The sequence below is a fragment of the Colius striatus genome, chromosome 3, assembly GCF_028858725.1.
Source record: "Colius striatus isolate bColStr4 chromosome 3, bColStr4.1.hap1, whole genome shotgun sequence".
Taxonomy (NCBI): Eukaryota; Metazoa; Chordata; class Aves; order Coliiformes; family Coliidae; genus Colius; species Colius striatus.
In genome coordinates, this window is record NC_084761.1 from 53,187,542 (window position 1) to 53,205,658 (window position 18,117).

At 37.9% G+C, this 18,117-nt stretch overlaps 1 protein-coding gene across 6 annotated transcripts in view; it reads left to right on the forward strand.

Moving 5' to 3' along the window:
- LOC133625223 (uncharacterized) overlaps positions 1–18,117 on the forward strand; it is a 67,152-nt gene continuing 49,035 nt past the window's right edge. For 5 of the 6 annotated variants that reach the window (XM_061994026.1, XM_061994027.1, XM_061994028.1 and 2 more), the window contains exons 1-9: positions 1–181; positions 486–586; positions 1,334–1,403; positions 1,964–2,094; positions 3,662–3,750; positions 6,445–6,544; positions 7,894–7,937; positions 9,054–9,131; positions 17,609–17,805. In XM_061994026.1, coding sequence (XP_061850010.1) covers positions 16–181; positions 486–586; positions 1,334–1,403; positions 1,964–2,094; positions 3,662–3,750; positions 6,445–6,544; positions 7,894–7,937; positions 9,054–9,131; positions 17,609–17,805 — 976 coding nt within the window. In that variant the 5' untranslated portion in view covers positions 1–15. Of the gene's footprint in view, positions 182–485; positions 587–1,317; positions 1,404–1,963; positions 2,095–3,661; positions 3,751–6,444; positions 6,545–7,893; positions 7,938–9,053; positions 9,132–17,608; positions 17,806–18,117 lie in introns of those variants that run through there. The other variant, XM_061994032.1, reaches the window with a different exon arrangement.

Here is an 18,117-nt window from a genome sequence, read left to right on the forward strand (position 1 = left end):
CCGCCTGTCGCCACCATGAGCTGCGCCGCGCTGCTGGGACTCCGGGGACCGCGGCTCCTAGGGGCCGCTGCCCGCCCGCCTCGCTGGAGCAGGCGGCGCAGTGGCGGCTGCGAGCCCCCGGCAGGGGCCGCCGTGCGCATCGGCTGCGCCTCGGGCTTTTGGGGTGATACAGCGGCCTCGGGTAGGTACTGCGAGGGCGCCAGCGGCGGTTGCCCGCGAGGGCGGCAGGGAGCCCCGGGCGGCAGGGGCGGTCGCTGGGGCGCCGAGGCCTGGCGAGGCCGGCGGGCGCGGCCGCCGGGCGGACGGGCGGCGGCTTATTGCTAACACCGCGAACACCACCGTTGCGTAAGCGGCCGATCTGGGGCTGTCGCCGCATGCCCGGGCGGGGCGGGCCGCCTGCAGAGGCCGGCGCCAAGGGCAAGGGCGGGGCGGGCCGGACCGCGAGTACGACTGTGCTGACGGCGAGTTCTTCCTTGCCCCGCCAGTGCCGCAGCTGCTATACGGGGGAAAGCTGGATTTCCTCGTCTTCGATTATCTCTCCGAGATCACCATGTCGTTGTTGACGGCCGCCAAAGCCCAATCTCCTGTAAGTAGCAGCCGGGAGCCGCTGTCCAGCCTCACAACCTCTCTGGGTAACATGTATCAGTGCTCCCTCATCCGTAAATAAGATTCTCCTCGTGTTCAAATGGAACTTCCTGTGTTCCAGCCTTTGCCCATTACCCCCGTCCTGTCACTGAATACTATAGAAAGAAGACTCGCCTGATCCTTTCACACTTTCTCAGTCTTCTCCAGTCTGAACAGCCTCAAGATTTGCAGCCTTTCCTTGTCAGAGAGATGTTCCAGTCTCCTAATTATCGTGATAGCCCCCCACTGGACTCTCTCCAGAAGTTCTCTGTCACTCTTGAACTGGGGAGCCCAGAACTGGACACAGTGCTCTAGATGTGGCCAGGGCAGAGTAGAGGAGGAGGAGAACTTCCCTAAACCTGCTGGACACACTCTTCTTAATATGCACCAGGATACCATTGGCTGCCTTGGCCAAAAAGGCACATTGCTGGCTTATGCTTAGTTTACTGTCGACCAGAACTCCTAGGTCTTCCTCTGCAGAGCTGCTCTCTAGCAGGACAACCCACAGTCCGTACTGGTGCATGGAGTTGTTTACTTGCATCTCTTTGTTTATTTTTGTATTTTCACTTCAGTCTAGTAGAAGCATTCATGTCTTTTTTTTATAGCATTATTCAATTAGTTGTTCTCTGTTTTCTCTGTTCTCTTAATCAAGAAAAGGAATTGGCTTGATTTAACCATAACAAATGGCTACAGCTTTTAATTCTTTCAGGATTTAGGTTATGCTACAGATTTTGTCTCTGCTGCCATGGCTCCCTATGTAAAAGATATTCACCGGAAAGGTATGCTATTCTCTGTTTTAATTTGTATGTTAATAAGTTCACTTTCTTAGATGAGTTTCGTATGCTTCCATTCTTATAAATAACTGTTTTTTACCCCAGTGTTTTGCTGGCAGCTAGGAATAATGTTTGAAATGTCATTCCATAGACATGAAGTGCAGATCTGACAGTGACATTTGAAATGAGTTCATTTGAAATGTTTGCTCTAATTATAAATATATACATATATTACCAGTCTTTACCGTATATGTCTTTTTGGTCACTTTTTCCTTCCATCCATATAGGAAAGATGAGAAGTAAATTCTCATATATGTGTATAAAATATGACAGTAGCAATTATCATGTAACAGTTATTTTTGTAGAAACAATTTTGCATTGTCTTATTCTGATCCTTTCACAAACTAAATAGTGTTCATATTTCAATGTGATTTTAGTACTTTACTAGATTAGATGTCCTGACACCTTGCAAAGATGATACCTTGCTTATGTTACAACATGCTTTAAGTTCTTGAAATACAAGCGATTGTTGATGCTGCTGAACATAATTTCTCTTTTTTGGTTAGGTGTTCGTGTCATCAGTAATGCTGGTGGAATTAATCCACTTGCATGTGCATCTGCCCTTCAGGAGGTGGCAAAGAAAGCAGATGTTGATTTGAAAATAGCTGTTGTTGCTGGCGATGACCTAATGAGTGAGGTAGTTTACTTCTTAAGGCTTAGTAGCATTGTGGAAATAATTTTAGTCTATATAGCACAATGGTGGTATTTACTGTCCTATAGGAATATTTTGTGTCTTCCTACAGTAGCCTCCTACAGTTAAAAGCATCTAAAACCAGGTTTTTATGTGTTTTTTGGTTTTTTGGGTTTTTTTTAAAGCATGAAAACAATTCTTGACACATTATTATATTTTAGGATGATAGGAGTGAGTGTTTTAAGACTGTGGGTCTGTTGTTCATCTTCTTGAAGCAAACTGTGAATTTTATCTAAAGTCTGATTAGTCTTCAGCAGAAGCTAGGATGTGCTGTTACTTACTGTTTCTATCTGAAGGAAATAATCCTGAATATTGAATCTATTAAATGTGGTGTAGTTACCACATGTTCAAGTATTCATCCGTTCTAGCTGGTTGCAGTAGCTTACAGGCCTTTTCTGTTATTTTGTTTTCAGGTAGCTAGTTTTCTGTGTTTTAAGTAATTAGTTTATTGCCAGTAACGTAATGTTAAGTGGGAGTCCTGAAGCTTTAATATTAACAAAAGAAAAATAATCTTGAAATCTAGAGATGAAAAACATGGCACACTTTTTTTTATTTAAAGGCTGCTGCTTTATGTATCAAGTCTGGCTCCAGAAAAAACATTGGGCATACCTGAAGAGATAATATGAAAACAATTTATACGTTGATAGTGATTAAGAGAGGATAAGTTTGCTCTGTTGCTAAATCTCTGCCTGTAACTTGGAAAATCGTTTATCTGTGTAGGCTCTGTTACTACATGCTTAGTCTCGAATGTTGAAGATAATCAAGTGAGATTCTGTATTTGCAAATTATGTGCAGTGCTTGGACATCCCCTCAAAAAACTTCTGTCTTGCTGAAATTATGTTAGTATCAGAGGTCCAGAATTTCATTACTGGTGTGACAAATGGTCATGACTTGATCTTGATGTGGACATTTCTGATCTGAAATGGTTTATTTTCTGTGCTGCTGTCAGTACATAACTTAAATGAGGAACAAAAAAGAGACAACTTTTATTCTCTACATTTACCTTTGCTATTGGTACCAAACATCATAAGTTACACTAATAAATGTTATGTGTGGTTTGGAGGATTTCAATCCTTATTTTAGAACATCAAATTAATTCAGTGTGGAAAGTTGGTTTTTTTTGGTAATCCTCCTGGTAATTAGCAGTAGACATTGAGTCTGTGCACTCCAGGTTTCCCAGGCCACTTAATGCATGGTCAAAAACACTCACTCCCTTGCCTACCTTTTAAAAGCCTAGGGAATATACCAATTCATTGTAGTTGATAATTTGTGAATGGAGTAACGTTCTTTAAAGACGAACTTATCTTTCTGTGTGCTGGAAAACTATGGTTAAAAGTGTGTCTAGAACTTTTGGCCATTACACTGTATGTTGCTAGTATTGTTGCTAATTTTAATGTTAGTACTTTGCTTAGCATTGCTATGAAGTGGATCTGTTGTCTGATTCTAATAAAAATCTGACAGTAGATAGTAAAAAATACTCAATATGTTTGCTGTTTTGTTTGTTTTCTCTCAGAAAGAGATCATAAAAGGAGCTGGTATCACCGATTTAGAGAGTGGCAAACAGTTTCCAGAGAGTGTTCACAGCATGAATGCATATCTTGGGTGAGTTATTTTAAAACCATTTGGTTTTATTGTGGAAAAACAATTTTAACATGTTGACTGTATGATACTGGTTTGTTTTGCAAGTAGAACCACCTTGTATGTGAGGCTCACCTTTGCATTATTTATACAACCAGAAAAAAAAAAGTTGTAACTTGTGAATAGCCTTTTAATTTAGAACCTTGCCAGTTGTGACTCCTTTAGCAAGTTGTCTCCTGTGAATCCTCAAGTATTGGTTCAAGCCAAAATAGTTTAATCATAACAATCACAAAAATCTTTGTTTAATATGTAGTAGGTTGCTGCATGGAGCAGTTGTTTAGAACGTTGTCACTAGAGAAATGCAACTGAGTAACTAAAGTACTGGGAAATGTCTGAATGCTGTTGGAGATTCCATTAGTCTACACTGAATTATGTTTCAGGCTTAGTACTGTTGAAATTTTGGAAACTGGCTTTCCAGGTTTTGTGAAAGATCTCACTTGCCTACTTTATGATAGTAAAGGCCACTCATAAATCTCCACATTTGAGTATTCTAGCTACCTGTTTGATAGTGACATTTTCATTATCACTATCAACTTCAGATGAATCAATATCAAACAAGCCGTTCAAAGAGGAAGGACAATGGTCAGGTGTTCCCAAAAGCCAGCATCTCTTCTGGCTGCTGATCCCAGTGATCCTGGTTTTGCTTTTCCATCCTCTATGCCATACGTATAATCTCTCCCGTACTTTGGTTTATTTCTAAAGTCTGTGCACAGAGTCCCCTTACTTTACATCAATCTTTGTTGAAAAACTCTCATGCTCTCTCTTTTATTATCATTGCGCTTTTCAAAAGTGCATCACTGGCAGAGAGCAGGGTACGGCTGTGCCTAACACAGCATGTTTTTTGTCTGTAAAACAAGAACCTTTTAATAGATGAGTCTGTTAAAATGATCTTTAGTGTTTTGTTACTGGATTTTCTGTTTAATTTGCAACATTTGCAGATCGTCAGTAACTGTAAATGAAATCTAAGAAGTAACGTTTAAGATTTGTAATTGTGTGAAAGTATTCATGCCAATTCTGGTGTATTCATGAATTTAAAAAAGCAATGCAAATCAAAACAGAGGACAAAAGCAGGCTGGTATGAGAATGAGATATTTAAAAATGCATTACCTCTGTCTCTACTTCACTAACAGATTCTAGAACAGCAGATTCTTCCTCTCCATTTTCTGATAATGTCAGAAATCATTATGGGCTCCTTAATCTCATTTGCATTGAAATGTAAAGCTATTATCAGTCTCTCAAGTTAGTTGTTTCATAAGTTACATTTTTCCTCAACAGCAGCAGCAGTGGATGCTTATTTGTAAAGCAAATTATATAATTATTACAAATGTATAAATTGCAAAACAAGCCAACATCAGAATGTACTGTGTAAAATCTGTGAGTTCTGTAGAACTGACACTTTTAATTTCCCAAATCTGATGCTGCTTATAGTTTGGTTCTTGAATCAAGTGTGAAAGCTCCATCTGAAAAATTTGCACTGAGGTATCAATCCTGAAGTGCTTCTTCTGCGTCTCTTGATTTTAGGATATTAGTTCTGTGGACTGAGTTCACATGTATTTTTAACAATAAAAGTCAAGCTTTATTTACTGCTTTTTAAAAGGTAGTTACAGCTTTTTCTATTCCTGTGTATACAGATAACGTTAGGAAAAAATATACTTGCATTTTTTGTTGAAATCACTGAAAGAACTTTTGTGTCTTCTAACTTACCTTTTGACAAAAACAGGACTAAGTGTATAGAAACTATAGAAAAATACTGCTCTTGGTTTTGTTCTGTTTTCAAGCCACCTATTTCATGAAGAGCAGAAAGATCCAGCAGATAGCATGGGTTTAGAAGCCAGGAGCCACACACTCTGGTCAAATCATGTTCAGTAAAGTGTGTGAACTCGCGTGGTTCACCTGGGGGAATATTTTAAAACTGGGATGACTCTTACCTGACCAACTTGGAAAATCTGTTGCCTGAGTTTCTTTGAAAAGAGTGACTGTATAGCGTTCTTCTTGAAGTTGATTGATACCTGAGGTTGTAAAAACAGTTACGCAAATTGACCCAAAAGGCTTAAAGTTGGAGGGCAAAGTTACCATATTTTCTCTAGGAAGAGTATTGATCTTTATTCACACAACTGCAAATGAAGGAAGAGTAATGAATCTCTGAAAAACACTTTATGTTTTCTGTTACTGATAATGATAGTGACACTTTATGCACTGCGTTCAAGACAGTTTCTGTGAGCATCAAGAGAAGTGTTTCCATTTTGTCATTTAGGTACCTGAATAAGAAAAAACTATTTTACTATTTCACTGTGAGGGTGAGGGAGCCCTGGCACAGGCTGCCCAGAGGGGTTGTGGAGTCTCCTTCCTTGGAGGTCTTCAAGACCCGTCTGGACATGTTCCTATGCGACCTGATCTAGGTGAACCTGCTTCTGCAGGGGGGTTGGACTAGGTGATCTCCAAAGGTCCTTTTCAACCTCTGCGATTCTGTGATAGGATATTCTGATGACTGCTTTTTAAAAATAACTGATTGTTAACATCAATTTCATTGCTTTCCTATGGGATTGAATTTAAAGTGGTTTTATCCTGTGTGTGGCAGGGAATTGGGTTTTTTTTGGTTTTTTTTAAGTGATGCTTTAAAAAGCAGAAGTACTTACTGTTGTGTTTTGTCATGCTTAGTGCAAGACCAATAAGCAGGGCCCTTGACCTCGGAGCTGATATCGTTGTGACGGGTAGATGTGTTGACAGTGGGATTGTATTAGGACCACTCATTCATTCTGTAAGTACGAGTTACTTTCCATATGATAATGAACGTGTGTGAATGCCAGCTTTTACTTCTCCTGAATTTCCAGCAGGGATATTTATGAACTTTTGTATCATGAAGCATTTCATGATACAAAAAAAAATACAAAGCATTTCAGCGAAGCACAAAGAAGTCTTTCCGTTTGTTTTTCAAGTGCTCTTTAAAATTTCCTGTGGAAGGTTAAGAAACAAGTACATCAATCTTTACCACGAGGTGGCGATGGTAGAGCTCGCTTTGATTCTGGGAGGGAGGGGCACATAAGGTGAACTTAAAACACTGATCTGTTTTGGTGGGTAAGCAGTTTTATTTTAGGTAGCTGGGTTTCAGTGCAACATTTCTCAAATACCTTGAATTTCAGAAAATTATACAAGCAGGATATGTGGTTTTCTGAATTATTTTGAATAGGTTGTACATTTCTGTGAATAACCACACACTGTGAAATATGGAAGCTTTCTTTTGGTGCATTTTTAAAGGAGGAAAATGACAGTATGTGTTAAGGGCTGGCTACAAACATCTTTTCTAAAACTCCATGCTTTTCTGACTTTATGCATATCAAACATTGCCTAATCTAGAATTAAACTTTCCCATTTATAACTGTCATTATGAATTGTTATTTTATTCCTAACTGTTAACATTCTCAAAATAGTTCTCAGTGTGTATTGTTTACTCCAGGAAGGCCTTATCTAATTTACTGAAGGGTTTTAGGGAAATTTCTGCTAAGTTCTAAATAAGAAACAGTAAGTATATTGCTTGCACTGTGTTTGAACATGGGGAAAAGATTTTCTAGTTAAACAGAAAACATACTTCCAATTTTAAGGACCACTGGTAGTACTTCTGGAACTGATAATTTTCAAAAGTTGAAAAAACACAGTGTTTTCTTTACCTGACACAAAATAAGCGCTAGACTTAAACCTCTGGGTTATGCAAGTTTTGAATAATGTGAGTATTGTACTTCTAACGTTTTTAAGAAATTGTGACTTTAAGTGCTTATATTTGTTTGAGTGTATTAATAAGAGGAAAACTGAGTGACCTAATCTAGGCAGAGCTGCTTGAGTAGGGGAGTTGGCTTAGATAATCTTTAGAGGTCCCTGCCAATGCCTGCCATTTTATGATTCTATGAAATAAATCACAGTCCTTCTACTAATTTACTGTATAGCAACTCAAATACACATACAGCACCTGCCAGTTATTATTCTTTAGATTTCTGCAGTTAAGTAAAAATATATCCAGTGCACTGTTGCTCAAAGCAGCACACACACTGTATGCAATATTCTGTACTGTAAGAAACTTATTTATGTATAACATATCTGTATTTTTTCTTCTAGTTTGGCTGGAATAGGGATGAATTTGACTTACTCGCTGCGGGAAGGTAAATTATTTAGGAAGAAATGGGTAAATTTATATTTCATATCTTAAAATGACAGGATAACTTTTTAAGCACTTAGTGATTTTGCATATTGTTGTTGAATTCATGTGTTTGAATGTTTTGTTAGGTTTAGCATTATTTTTAAGGCTTGCTTAGTACTTAGTCATTTGGAATTGAAACTTAATTGAAACTTAAAAAAATGAGGAGGGAAGTGAATTATTTTATTTAACAGCTTAACTTTCTCTTCCTGTCTGTTTTTTGTCAAGAGATGAAATCTTACAGTATAGACCCGTGATTCTCTGCTTTTTGATTTACCATCACTGTTGATAGTTGAGATGGTAGCAGGTCTTATCCTCAAAGATGCACAGAAGAAGATTCAGTCAGAGGTCAGCATCCTTGTATGGTTTTACAGATGCTAAGTATTAGTACTCCCATTTGCAAATCCCAGCTGTAAGTCCTAAGGTTGGGAATTTGATGCAGAAAGCATAGGGTAGAATTCTTTCACCTCATTTAGCTTTTTGTCTCATCTGACTGTGGTGAAGCCTATAAAAACAAGTGAATACTTTGGTCACCTGAGTACACCTAGTAGTAGTATGCTTTGATCTTCTGCTGCTTGAGGAAGAAAACGTGGAGAGAAGTTCTGCCTCCACTGAATTGGGGAAGAGAGAGATGAGGATTTTCCCTGTAATTCTATTGAGTGTTTATGGACTAGCACAGTCGGACTTGAAAGTCATAATACATTCTGTTCCTCACATTGGAAGTGAGACCTTACATCTCTTGGTTTAAAAGTGCACTTCTCATATCTAATTAGACACAGTGCAGACTGCTAAGATGCTGAATTTAGATCAAGTCTTCTCAAAATGACCAATGAACTTTTTTTTTTGTGTTAGGGCATCTTTTAGGTGTTCATTTCTTACTCCTTTCAATTCTTATGTTCATCTTTCAGAATCCCTTGTTACATTTAATGCGTAAGTTATAAATACAGTAGATGCCTAGGGAAGGAAAAAATAGCATGTTCTGTTATTTAGCTATGTTTCTAGTGTACTATTATATTTTAATGCTGGATTTGCGAAACTTGGCTTTACAGAATATTTAGTTATTTGAATGCCATTTTTCCAGCCTTGCAGGTCATCTCATTGAATGTGGTGCTCAGTGTACAGGTGGAATATTCACTGATTGGCATGAAGTACCAGACTGGTAGGTAACTGTGACATCAGCATGTATGTTTGTAGTGGATCAATGACGAGGTTTCCTACAATATCTGTGTTGCAAAAACTACTTCTTTATTCTTGATATTTTTCCACCATAATGTTACTCTTCTACAGGGTCCACACTCCCTATTGCAGTTTTCTTTTCTGGTTGTCTGGGAGCTTACTTTAACTTCAGAAGCAGATGATTTGAAAAAAAAAAATATCCCTTTAATTATTTTTTGGTTTAGATTATTTTTTCCTGTTTCCTTTATCATCAGCCTTTTGGAAAAATTTGTTACAGGCTTTCCTCTATGAGTGTAGTGCAAAAGACAAGGGATGTATTTTGGTTGCTCTTTCATCAGTCTTCAGTTAAATCAGAGTTACAAATGTTATATAATTTGCTTTGGTAGAGATGAATGTGTGCCACAGTCCCCTCCTGCTCATCTCCACAAATGTGGTGAGTTGTCGGTCCTTTAAAGTTATGTGTGTATCTTATGTTCAGACTTACTTAGACTTCCATGCAGGTAGGTCCTTCTACCTGCTGGGAAGTACGACAAGGAAGGACTAATGTAGCCTGCTTTTAAGAATAGTTTAAAAGTGTCAAAGAACATGTTTTGTATAGGATTGGTGATTCTGGCTGCAATTTATTTCTGTTTTCCTTGGAATGAGGAGAAATCTTGTCATGTGCAGCACCGTGAGAAAGGCAGTGCTTCCTTTTAGTTGGAGCGGAGGGCTGAAGAGCAGTGGGAGAGATGTTGGAGAGAGGAGTGATTGTCATTAGGCATGTTTGTGGTGGTTTAGCCCAGTGTCCACCAAATCAGAAAGGATCGGGTCAGACAACGGGAGGCATTTCAAAAATGACCTTATAGATACCTGGGCCCATAACCCAGAGGTTGATGAATTGAAACCATCCTCTGCTTCCAAAAAACGTGGCCCAGGCAAAACCACTACACATGCTCATGCTCTGAAATTGACTCTGGAAACGAGGCCACCAGGGGCAGCCTGTAGTCGGTGTGAATGAACTAGCGGAACATTGCACTCTGTGGTCTGAAGAGCTGCTCTCCTGAATTAGTTCCCTGAGCTGCCAAGATTTTTTTCTTTTCCTTGTAGAGTCTCTTTTTGTAATTCAGAATGCAATCTGAAAGATACATTCTGCTTTTTTGAGTTCCTGAGCCCTTCTCATTTACAGATGAAGTCACACAAGGCATTGAAAGAAACAGGGTCAGGCATTTCTTTTCACCTATTAGAAAGCTACTATCCCTGAACAAACCTCCTTCACTGTTGTGTTTAATGGGAAATCAAATGAGAGGATTTATAGTAACAAGACACTCTGTTCAGATTGGAAATTTGTAACTGCTTATCTTACTTTTATTCTGATGTATCTCACAATGGTTTTATTGTGCTGTATCATGAAACTTTGTAAAATCTCCTGTAACCATGACTTGAAAAAAACCTCACTTTAGAAAATGACAGAATAAAAGCAGAATACTAGGTTTCTTATTAAAATGTTTTAGTTCTTTATTTTAAAAGATTTTTCTCTTGACAAATACCATTCTGGTTTAAAAAAATGTTTAAAGTTAGAAAATATTAAGGTATTAGCTACTGGAGTGGGAGTAGCTAATTCTACAGACAAGTATACATAACATTATATATGCATAGCTAATACTCATGTATATATATAAAAAAAGAATATAACTGTGTCTAAAGTCATAGTAGTCTTGTGACTTGCAGCTAATGACTGCTAAAGAATCTAGAGGTTAGCAGCCAATGCTGCTCTGTTACTTCATCCCGATCAATCTGCACGTGTACTTCTGAACTGGGTGTGATTCCATTTGTGCTGATATAACAGTAATTTATCTACCTTCAGGTTAAGTTTACTAAAGAATTAATTGCCATACCTTAGAACTAAGATTTTTGTTTGCAGATTAAAAAACTGAGGTATTCATTAAATTATTGAAATAAAAGCAGGTTACATGTCAGTCCGTATGAGAAACTACTCAAAACCAAAATAATATGTAAGTGTTACTTTTATATTTGGAGAGGCAGAGTAGAAGACTGATTAAAGTTGACTTGTAGTCCAGTGTATCCATTTAGGATGCGGTTAGAAGGAAAGAGGGGAGATTTGGTGGCTTTGCTGCTTTCCCCTGCTGCTCTGATAAATAGTTGTTCACTACATTTAGGCCTAAATGCATGAAGGGGGAAATATTATGAAAGCTTTTGGGCTGCAGAAAAATGCTTTTTCCGTGTGATAGTTTAGTAGTAACCTGTTGAGTCCCTAAGTTAAAGAAACTTGATGGCATGGGCTTTCTGTTAATCAATTTGTGATGTATGGAGATAATGCATTGCATAATAATGCACAATAATAATAATACGATAATTCATGGTCTCACAAATGATCAAAACATGCAATACCTTCTGCCACCAACATTAGTTATATTGCCAGTAGGTCAAGAGAGCTCTGACAGAGTTTGCAGATGTTACACACTTTAATCTACTAATGATTTCTTCCTTATTTAGGATGAGTTCCATTTTTAGCAATCTCCTGAAAGTAAATATGTGTAATTTAGATCTCAATAAATCAAAGTGGTTGGACTAGATGATCTCTCGAGGTCCCTTCCAACCCTATCATTCTATGGTAATGTGTGTGATGCATAATGTTAAATCCAAACCAGTACAACAAAGGTAGTAAATGGAGAAGCAGCTAGGTCAAATCTCCGTGCTTTTTGTTAACGTACCTTTCACATATCAATTTATCACTGCCATGAGTGGGTTCATGCAGCCGAAAGTATTTACCATTCAGCTCTGCAAACATTTATTGGACCTTTAAAGCTTAAGAAAATCTTTCACAGCATTTTTGCTGTTCTCTGGTAATTAAACACTAGAGGGCAGTATCTCTTTTTCTCTCATTGCAGAGGGTAAGTTTGGTTATTTATTAGATTTCAGTAATTTTTTTACTGTCTTTACGTTTTGGGGTTTTTTTTCTCCCTGAAAACAGTAGTACATGTTGCTTTTCTGGTTTTGGCTGCTGAAACTGATGTAAGTGTACTGCTAAGATGGACTAATGGGTACGTTTTTTGAACTTGTAAAGACAAAAGGAATTTATCAAATGTTAGGCCTATAAACTGTATCCGCCTATAGTTTATGCATAAGTAAAAATAATTAGCTATATGAAGAAAAGCACTTCAAGCAAGGCAAATCAGATTCAGAGCTCAAATTCTATGCATATATGGTCATGTCTATGAGTACTCAGGCAGTAGGTTGAATCCACTATTCATCCAACATAAGGAGGTGGTAGACCACTTCTGGGAACTCAGTGCCTCTGCAGAAGGGTGCTTTAAGTCTCAGGAATGTTCATGGGAGTATATCATGGCAACTGAATGGAATCTAAGCTATTCTTTCTTTTTCTCTGTTGTATCGGTAAGTTTTTAATGTAAGACAAGTAAAGTGCCTGTTCCAACCTGTGACTTTCTAATTACTTTAATTTATAGAAGCTAGATTTAGTTGATTTCTGTCTTTTGACCTAAAGTACTAGGATTTCTATAGTTATACTGGTTGTGTCTCCATGATGTATTTTCAGGAATCTTGGAGCTGTAAGGTTTTGTCCAGTTTTCATGAAAACAGGCAAACAGGTAGAGGAAATAGATGCTGTTTACTTTTCCAGGGAGAGGAAGGCTGCTCAGCCCACTCATTTGTGTGAATTCTCTGACATTTAGCAGAGAAAATGCAAGAAACCATTAGGTCACAGCTTATAGAAAACTAATGAGCATTCTTAGTTGACTGATTTTAAGTAAATGTTATCAAAAAAGGCACTTACTCCTTCTGTTACTCATGTAGAAGTCAATGTCAGCAGATGATCAAAATAAATGATAATACATTACTGCTCCCTATTTAATGTCTAGTGCACAGCCCTAAATAGGGACTTCACACACTGTGTCAAAAGAAACTGTGATGCCACAACTATATTGATAATGCACAGATCTGCAGTTAATTTTCATTTAACCCCCAACATTGCTGTGTCTTAATATTATGTAGTGCCCGTGGGTGATTAGTACATTGTTTTGTTTTGTTTTGAAATGCAGGAAAGAATAAACTAATGCTGATCACTAGAGTAATCATTTTGAGGAGATGATAAACACTGACATTTTGCTCCCAGCCAAGAGTGTACAATGGTTGAGACTGCATAATCCTCTGGCCTGGGATGTCCAAAAGGGTAAGTCAATAGTCGTAGTCCCTTAAGGGCTGTACCCAGATTGCTTAATTTAGGACTTGAACAGAATCCATCACACAAGTCCCAATCAGCAATGTGGAATGCCTTTTCCTCCGTAGCACCATCTGTTCCAGGCAGCTGAAAACACCGGGCATTCTCTATCATTGGCCTGAAATTGTCTAGGCATTAGGAGTTTACTTGCAAAGTATACTCCAGAATGCCCCAGTCAGAGAAGATAAGTGATGCAATCAATAAGTTGTGCCTAAATTGGAATTGCAGCAAAAGTTAGGAAAGATGTAGGTACCTACATGTAAGATGTGTGTACACTACTATAAATTTGTGCTCATCTTTCCTGACACATTTTAGCAGTTCTGAATTGATAGAAACTGCTATCACTTCTAGCAGTGCTTTTCCTACTTTTTTGCCTAATAGCATTGTGGTTAAAAGTAAATGCCAAGGGACTTAAAAAGCTTAGCTTAGAGCTCTCCTCAGCATGACATTTGTGGAGTCACATCCCAGGAGACTGTATTAGCTGTAAAGCTAAAAGTTTATACCACAGCTTACTTCGACCCTGGTTCACTTCCATGTCACATGCATTGCTGTGGCGCTTTTTTTTGTTTAGTTGGTTTTTTTTCTTGCAAAATCTAAACATTAGAACTGTTTACATTGCTTGATATTGCCCTAGCCTACTAGGGGATTTTATCACTAAACTGGTGCAATTCTTTTATTATTGAAGGGTGCCACTTGACCACAGTGACACTTTGGATGCAATGACTGTAGTTGCTGCTCAAGTTCAAGTTTATAGTTCTGTGGTTTAACTGATCTGCTACACTGTACAAAATTACAACTTAGCTGTGGATTATGGCCAGCATAAAGTTAGCATGTGACAGAGCAGATCTGATAAGGTGTGCAGCCATTCAGCAAAACCTAGTGAATTGGACAAGAGTTACTTCTTCCAGTGGAATTACTGATCAAGGGGATAGTGTGATTGTAGTACTTGTGGTATATGCTAGAATACTCCACACAGTTAGCTATTGCTCCTGGGGAGCTTTGATAACAAGTATAAGTAGCTGTCACTTAATTGAATCATGCCATAGGGGTGACTTAGCTCAGTCTGTTTCCAAGCTGAAAGTTAATTTTAAGTCATGCCTTTTGGCAATGTATGTAATACATTTTTCTCTTAAGCATGCATATGTTAATGTAGATTGTTATTGTCATCTGCTATGAGGTAGTGTAGGATGTATTTATTTTTCCAGTCATCCAGTTACAACTCAGATGGAATCCAGGAACTTCTTGAACAATTCATTGCATCTCTATGTTTTGAGTGGATAAAAAGTGAGGGCAGCTTTCAGAGCTAATATGACCTGGGAGGATGCACATGTTCTGCAACTAACCAACTGTTCAGGAAAGTTTGTTGGGTGATGTTGGTACCTTAAGCAGGGAACATACCTGGAGCTTATCACAAAGGCAAAAAGTCTTCATTATCTGTTGAAACAGATTAGCAATGAATGAGATGGCCAGAGAGTGCCACTGATTGTGATGTTCTTTTCATTGACTACCTGGGGTCATGGATTTCAGAATAGTTTAAATGTCCTCTCATTCTCATGCTAGGACTGTCTTCTCCATATAATTTTTTTACAAGCTTTTTGTCAACACTTACTGCAAGTGGTAAGAGCTGAGTGATTTTTATATAACAAGTATGTCTCAACCTTGGAGGCTATTTAGAAGCTGTTCCAGAAACTATATTCGTACCTGTGTGGTCTCCTTCCAGCTACTTTGTCAGCATAAAGAATTCTACCATAAAGATCCTCTGTAGTCCCAACATGACAGGAAAATCAGAGTCTGTCCTTCCTTTTTTATACTAAGGGACTTGAGTAGTTTTGTTCATACCAATACTATTTACCTGCTGTTTTCCATGATGAGTCTGCTTTTAATGACTTAAGTGTTCGTCAGATTTTAAGACTTTTAGAAGATGTTCTCTCTTTGTTGTTAGGTTTTGATTTTTAATGGTTTGGATCTTTTGAGAGTAAAGCTTGGGTAAACTGAAGTTTAATCGATGTTGGTAGACTCAGTGGTTCAGAGCAGAAAGTTGAGTGTCTACAAGTCACCTCTTCCTTCAGAACAAAGATCCCTGGAGAGTATGTGCAGGAATGTGTTTGAAGAGTTGCGCGTGCTGATGACTTGGATGTAAGTGGGCTGCAGCAAAGATACCAGCTGTCTCTGCAGTGGGATAATCTGCACTGGATACTCTGTCTTTATGGAAGTGATTTCACTTTTGGATAGGTGATTAGGATAAGCAGTGTTGAGTATGCTTGCAAGGCACTCGGTGCTTTTGCATGAAGACAAAGCAGACACATATTAGGGTCAAAGTACACAAGCATGGTACCAGGAGGGTAAAGGCTCCCTAATTCTAGCCTTGTTCAGTCACCAATCATGCTGTTTAACACTGATCAAATCTTGATGCTTTCTTTGTCTCCTTGCCTGTAAAGTTGGGATAATTACATATGTTACTCTGTTACCCCACATCAATGTTCAAGACCAAGAATTGAGAGGTTTTTTGAGTGTTGGGTTTTTCCCTATGCTACATTTTAAAATGTTGAATGTTGTGTAGCTCTTACCACCATCTTTTCTCCTTTCTTTTCCTCTCAAAAAAAAAATTGAGAATAACTTGTATAAAAAAATTATCAATTCCATTAAATTCTTTTTATTCACCAGAATGAGGAGGTTTTTTGTTTCTCTTGATCTATTTAGTAAAGACCAGTGTAATTACATATAATCTTTACTGGTTCACTGCAAGATTTTCTAGGTGTCCTCCTGCTACCATGCTTACCAAATTTTCTACCCTATTGGTATTAAAGTTGCTGATCTTTTGTAAAAGAGCCTGTCTCTTAATCCTTTTTTAAAATAATGAGGTTATGTTTAAAGCTTCCTGATGATAAGGAATCTGTTCAAACTCCCATGAACTTTTACAAATGTTACTTAAGAGTTCACTGGTTTCTTTGCTTCCTTCCTTCAAAACTTTGTGGATTTATGTTATACAAACTATGTTCATCTAACCTTTGCTGATTAACCAATTTGATTGTATGTTGAGCACAGTGTTACTACTAGCACCCAAAAATAATCAGTTTCAGGGATGGGCTGGGTTTATGTATGAAGGACCTGATGGTCACTGATTTTAATGAGAACAGTGATGTTCACCACCTTCTGTTATTAGAACCTTTTTAGAACATCTTTGCTCTTGCAAGGGACTGTAAGTGGACAACTCCACTTTCTGTGTTCTTTTTGTGTCTTTGAGACACTTGTATAAATTTCCAAATTCCTATGAGAGACGAGTAATCCAGGTAGCACTTTTAGAATAATATTTAGGCTCTAATTTAATTTTCAGGTTATTTTAAATTTTTTTTTAAGTTAACTTTTGCTCAAATTCCTGTAAATAAAATTAAAGCCTTTAGCTGGGAAAGCAAATATCTAGATCTCATCCACATAACTGAAAATTCTGCCTTGCTACTGTAACGACCAGCATTACTTTCTGTTTATCATTCCTGTATGTTCATTCAGACATATCTATAAGCTTCTGGTTTACTGCTTTGCTTTTTGCAGTGTCTCATAATTTTTTGTTTGCTTTGTCTTCTATTATTGTTCTGGGCTGAAGATCTTAACATTTCATTTCTTTCTGTTTTCTGATTATAACTTTTCTGTTTGTAACTTACTAGCATGTGAAATTGTCCTTAACAGGTGTGATTATTCCTGTTTCTTACTTCTCTTCATCTGTGATTTTTTTTTTTTTCTCCAGCAGAGTCTGTTCTTCCTTTTCTGAGTGCACTTCTAAAAATTCAGAGGGCAGGATGTATCTGTGTGTCTTCATGCTATGTGTGCTGCTGTAAACCAAGCTAGGCTAGACTTAGCAATCATGGCTTTCCTCCTCAATTTACCTCTTTAATCATAGTCCTCTTAATTCTTTCAACTTCTTTTTATTGTGACCATTTCTGTTAGTGTCCTTCTCCATTCCCTTCCACACTTGTTATCTGCTGTTGGTATCTGTTGTTACATCTGCACTCCATTGCCAGGCACTAAGGGCATCCTCTTCTTATGTTGATTGAGCAGTTTGTTCACTGCTCTTTCTTGTGTGTGTTTCTGCAGAAACAACCAGATGTGTAACTCTTGATCAGTTTAATTTAATTAGTCAATGCCATAAAATTCTGGTATAAGATTACTCTTTTTTTCCTTTTCACTTTCCCTTTGTATTTATAGTTTGGGTTTTTTTTTTCATATTCTAGGCACAACATAGGCTTTCCCATTGTAGAGTGTTCCTCTGAAGGAGACTTTATTCTTTCCAAACCACCAGACACAGGGGGACTAATCTCTTTTGGCACTGTGGCTGAACAGTTGGTGTATGAATTGGGCAATCCTCAGCGCTATCTTTTACCAGATGTCACATGTGACTTTTCCCAAGTCTCCATCACTGAAATTCCAGGTTAGTTGTCTTACATGTTAAGAGATGTGTTGATGAATTATCAAACTAAAACACTTACTCTAATTTCCATGTTTCTGTGCATATTTCATGCTAAATAAGCTCCTTAGAATGTGATACTGTATTAAATTGATTTTATTCAAGAATTCTGCTAGAAATTCCTGTAAAAGTTTTATCTGTACTCTTGTTTATCTTACTAGTGGCCTAAGGTAAATCTTTGGTTGCTGCTTCTTTTGTTTTACTTCATAATGCATGCCTTGCACATACCAAGTCTTTAAACTATGTATTCTGTGTGAGCAATATTGAGACATTTCT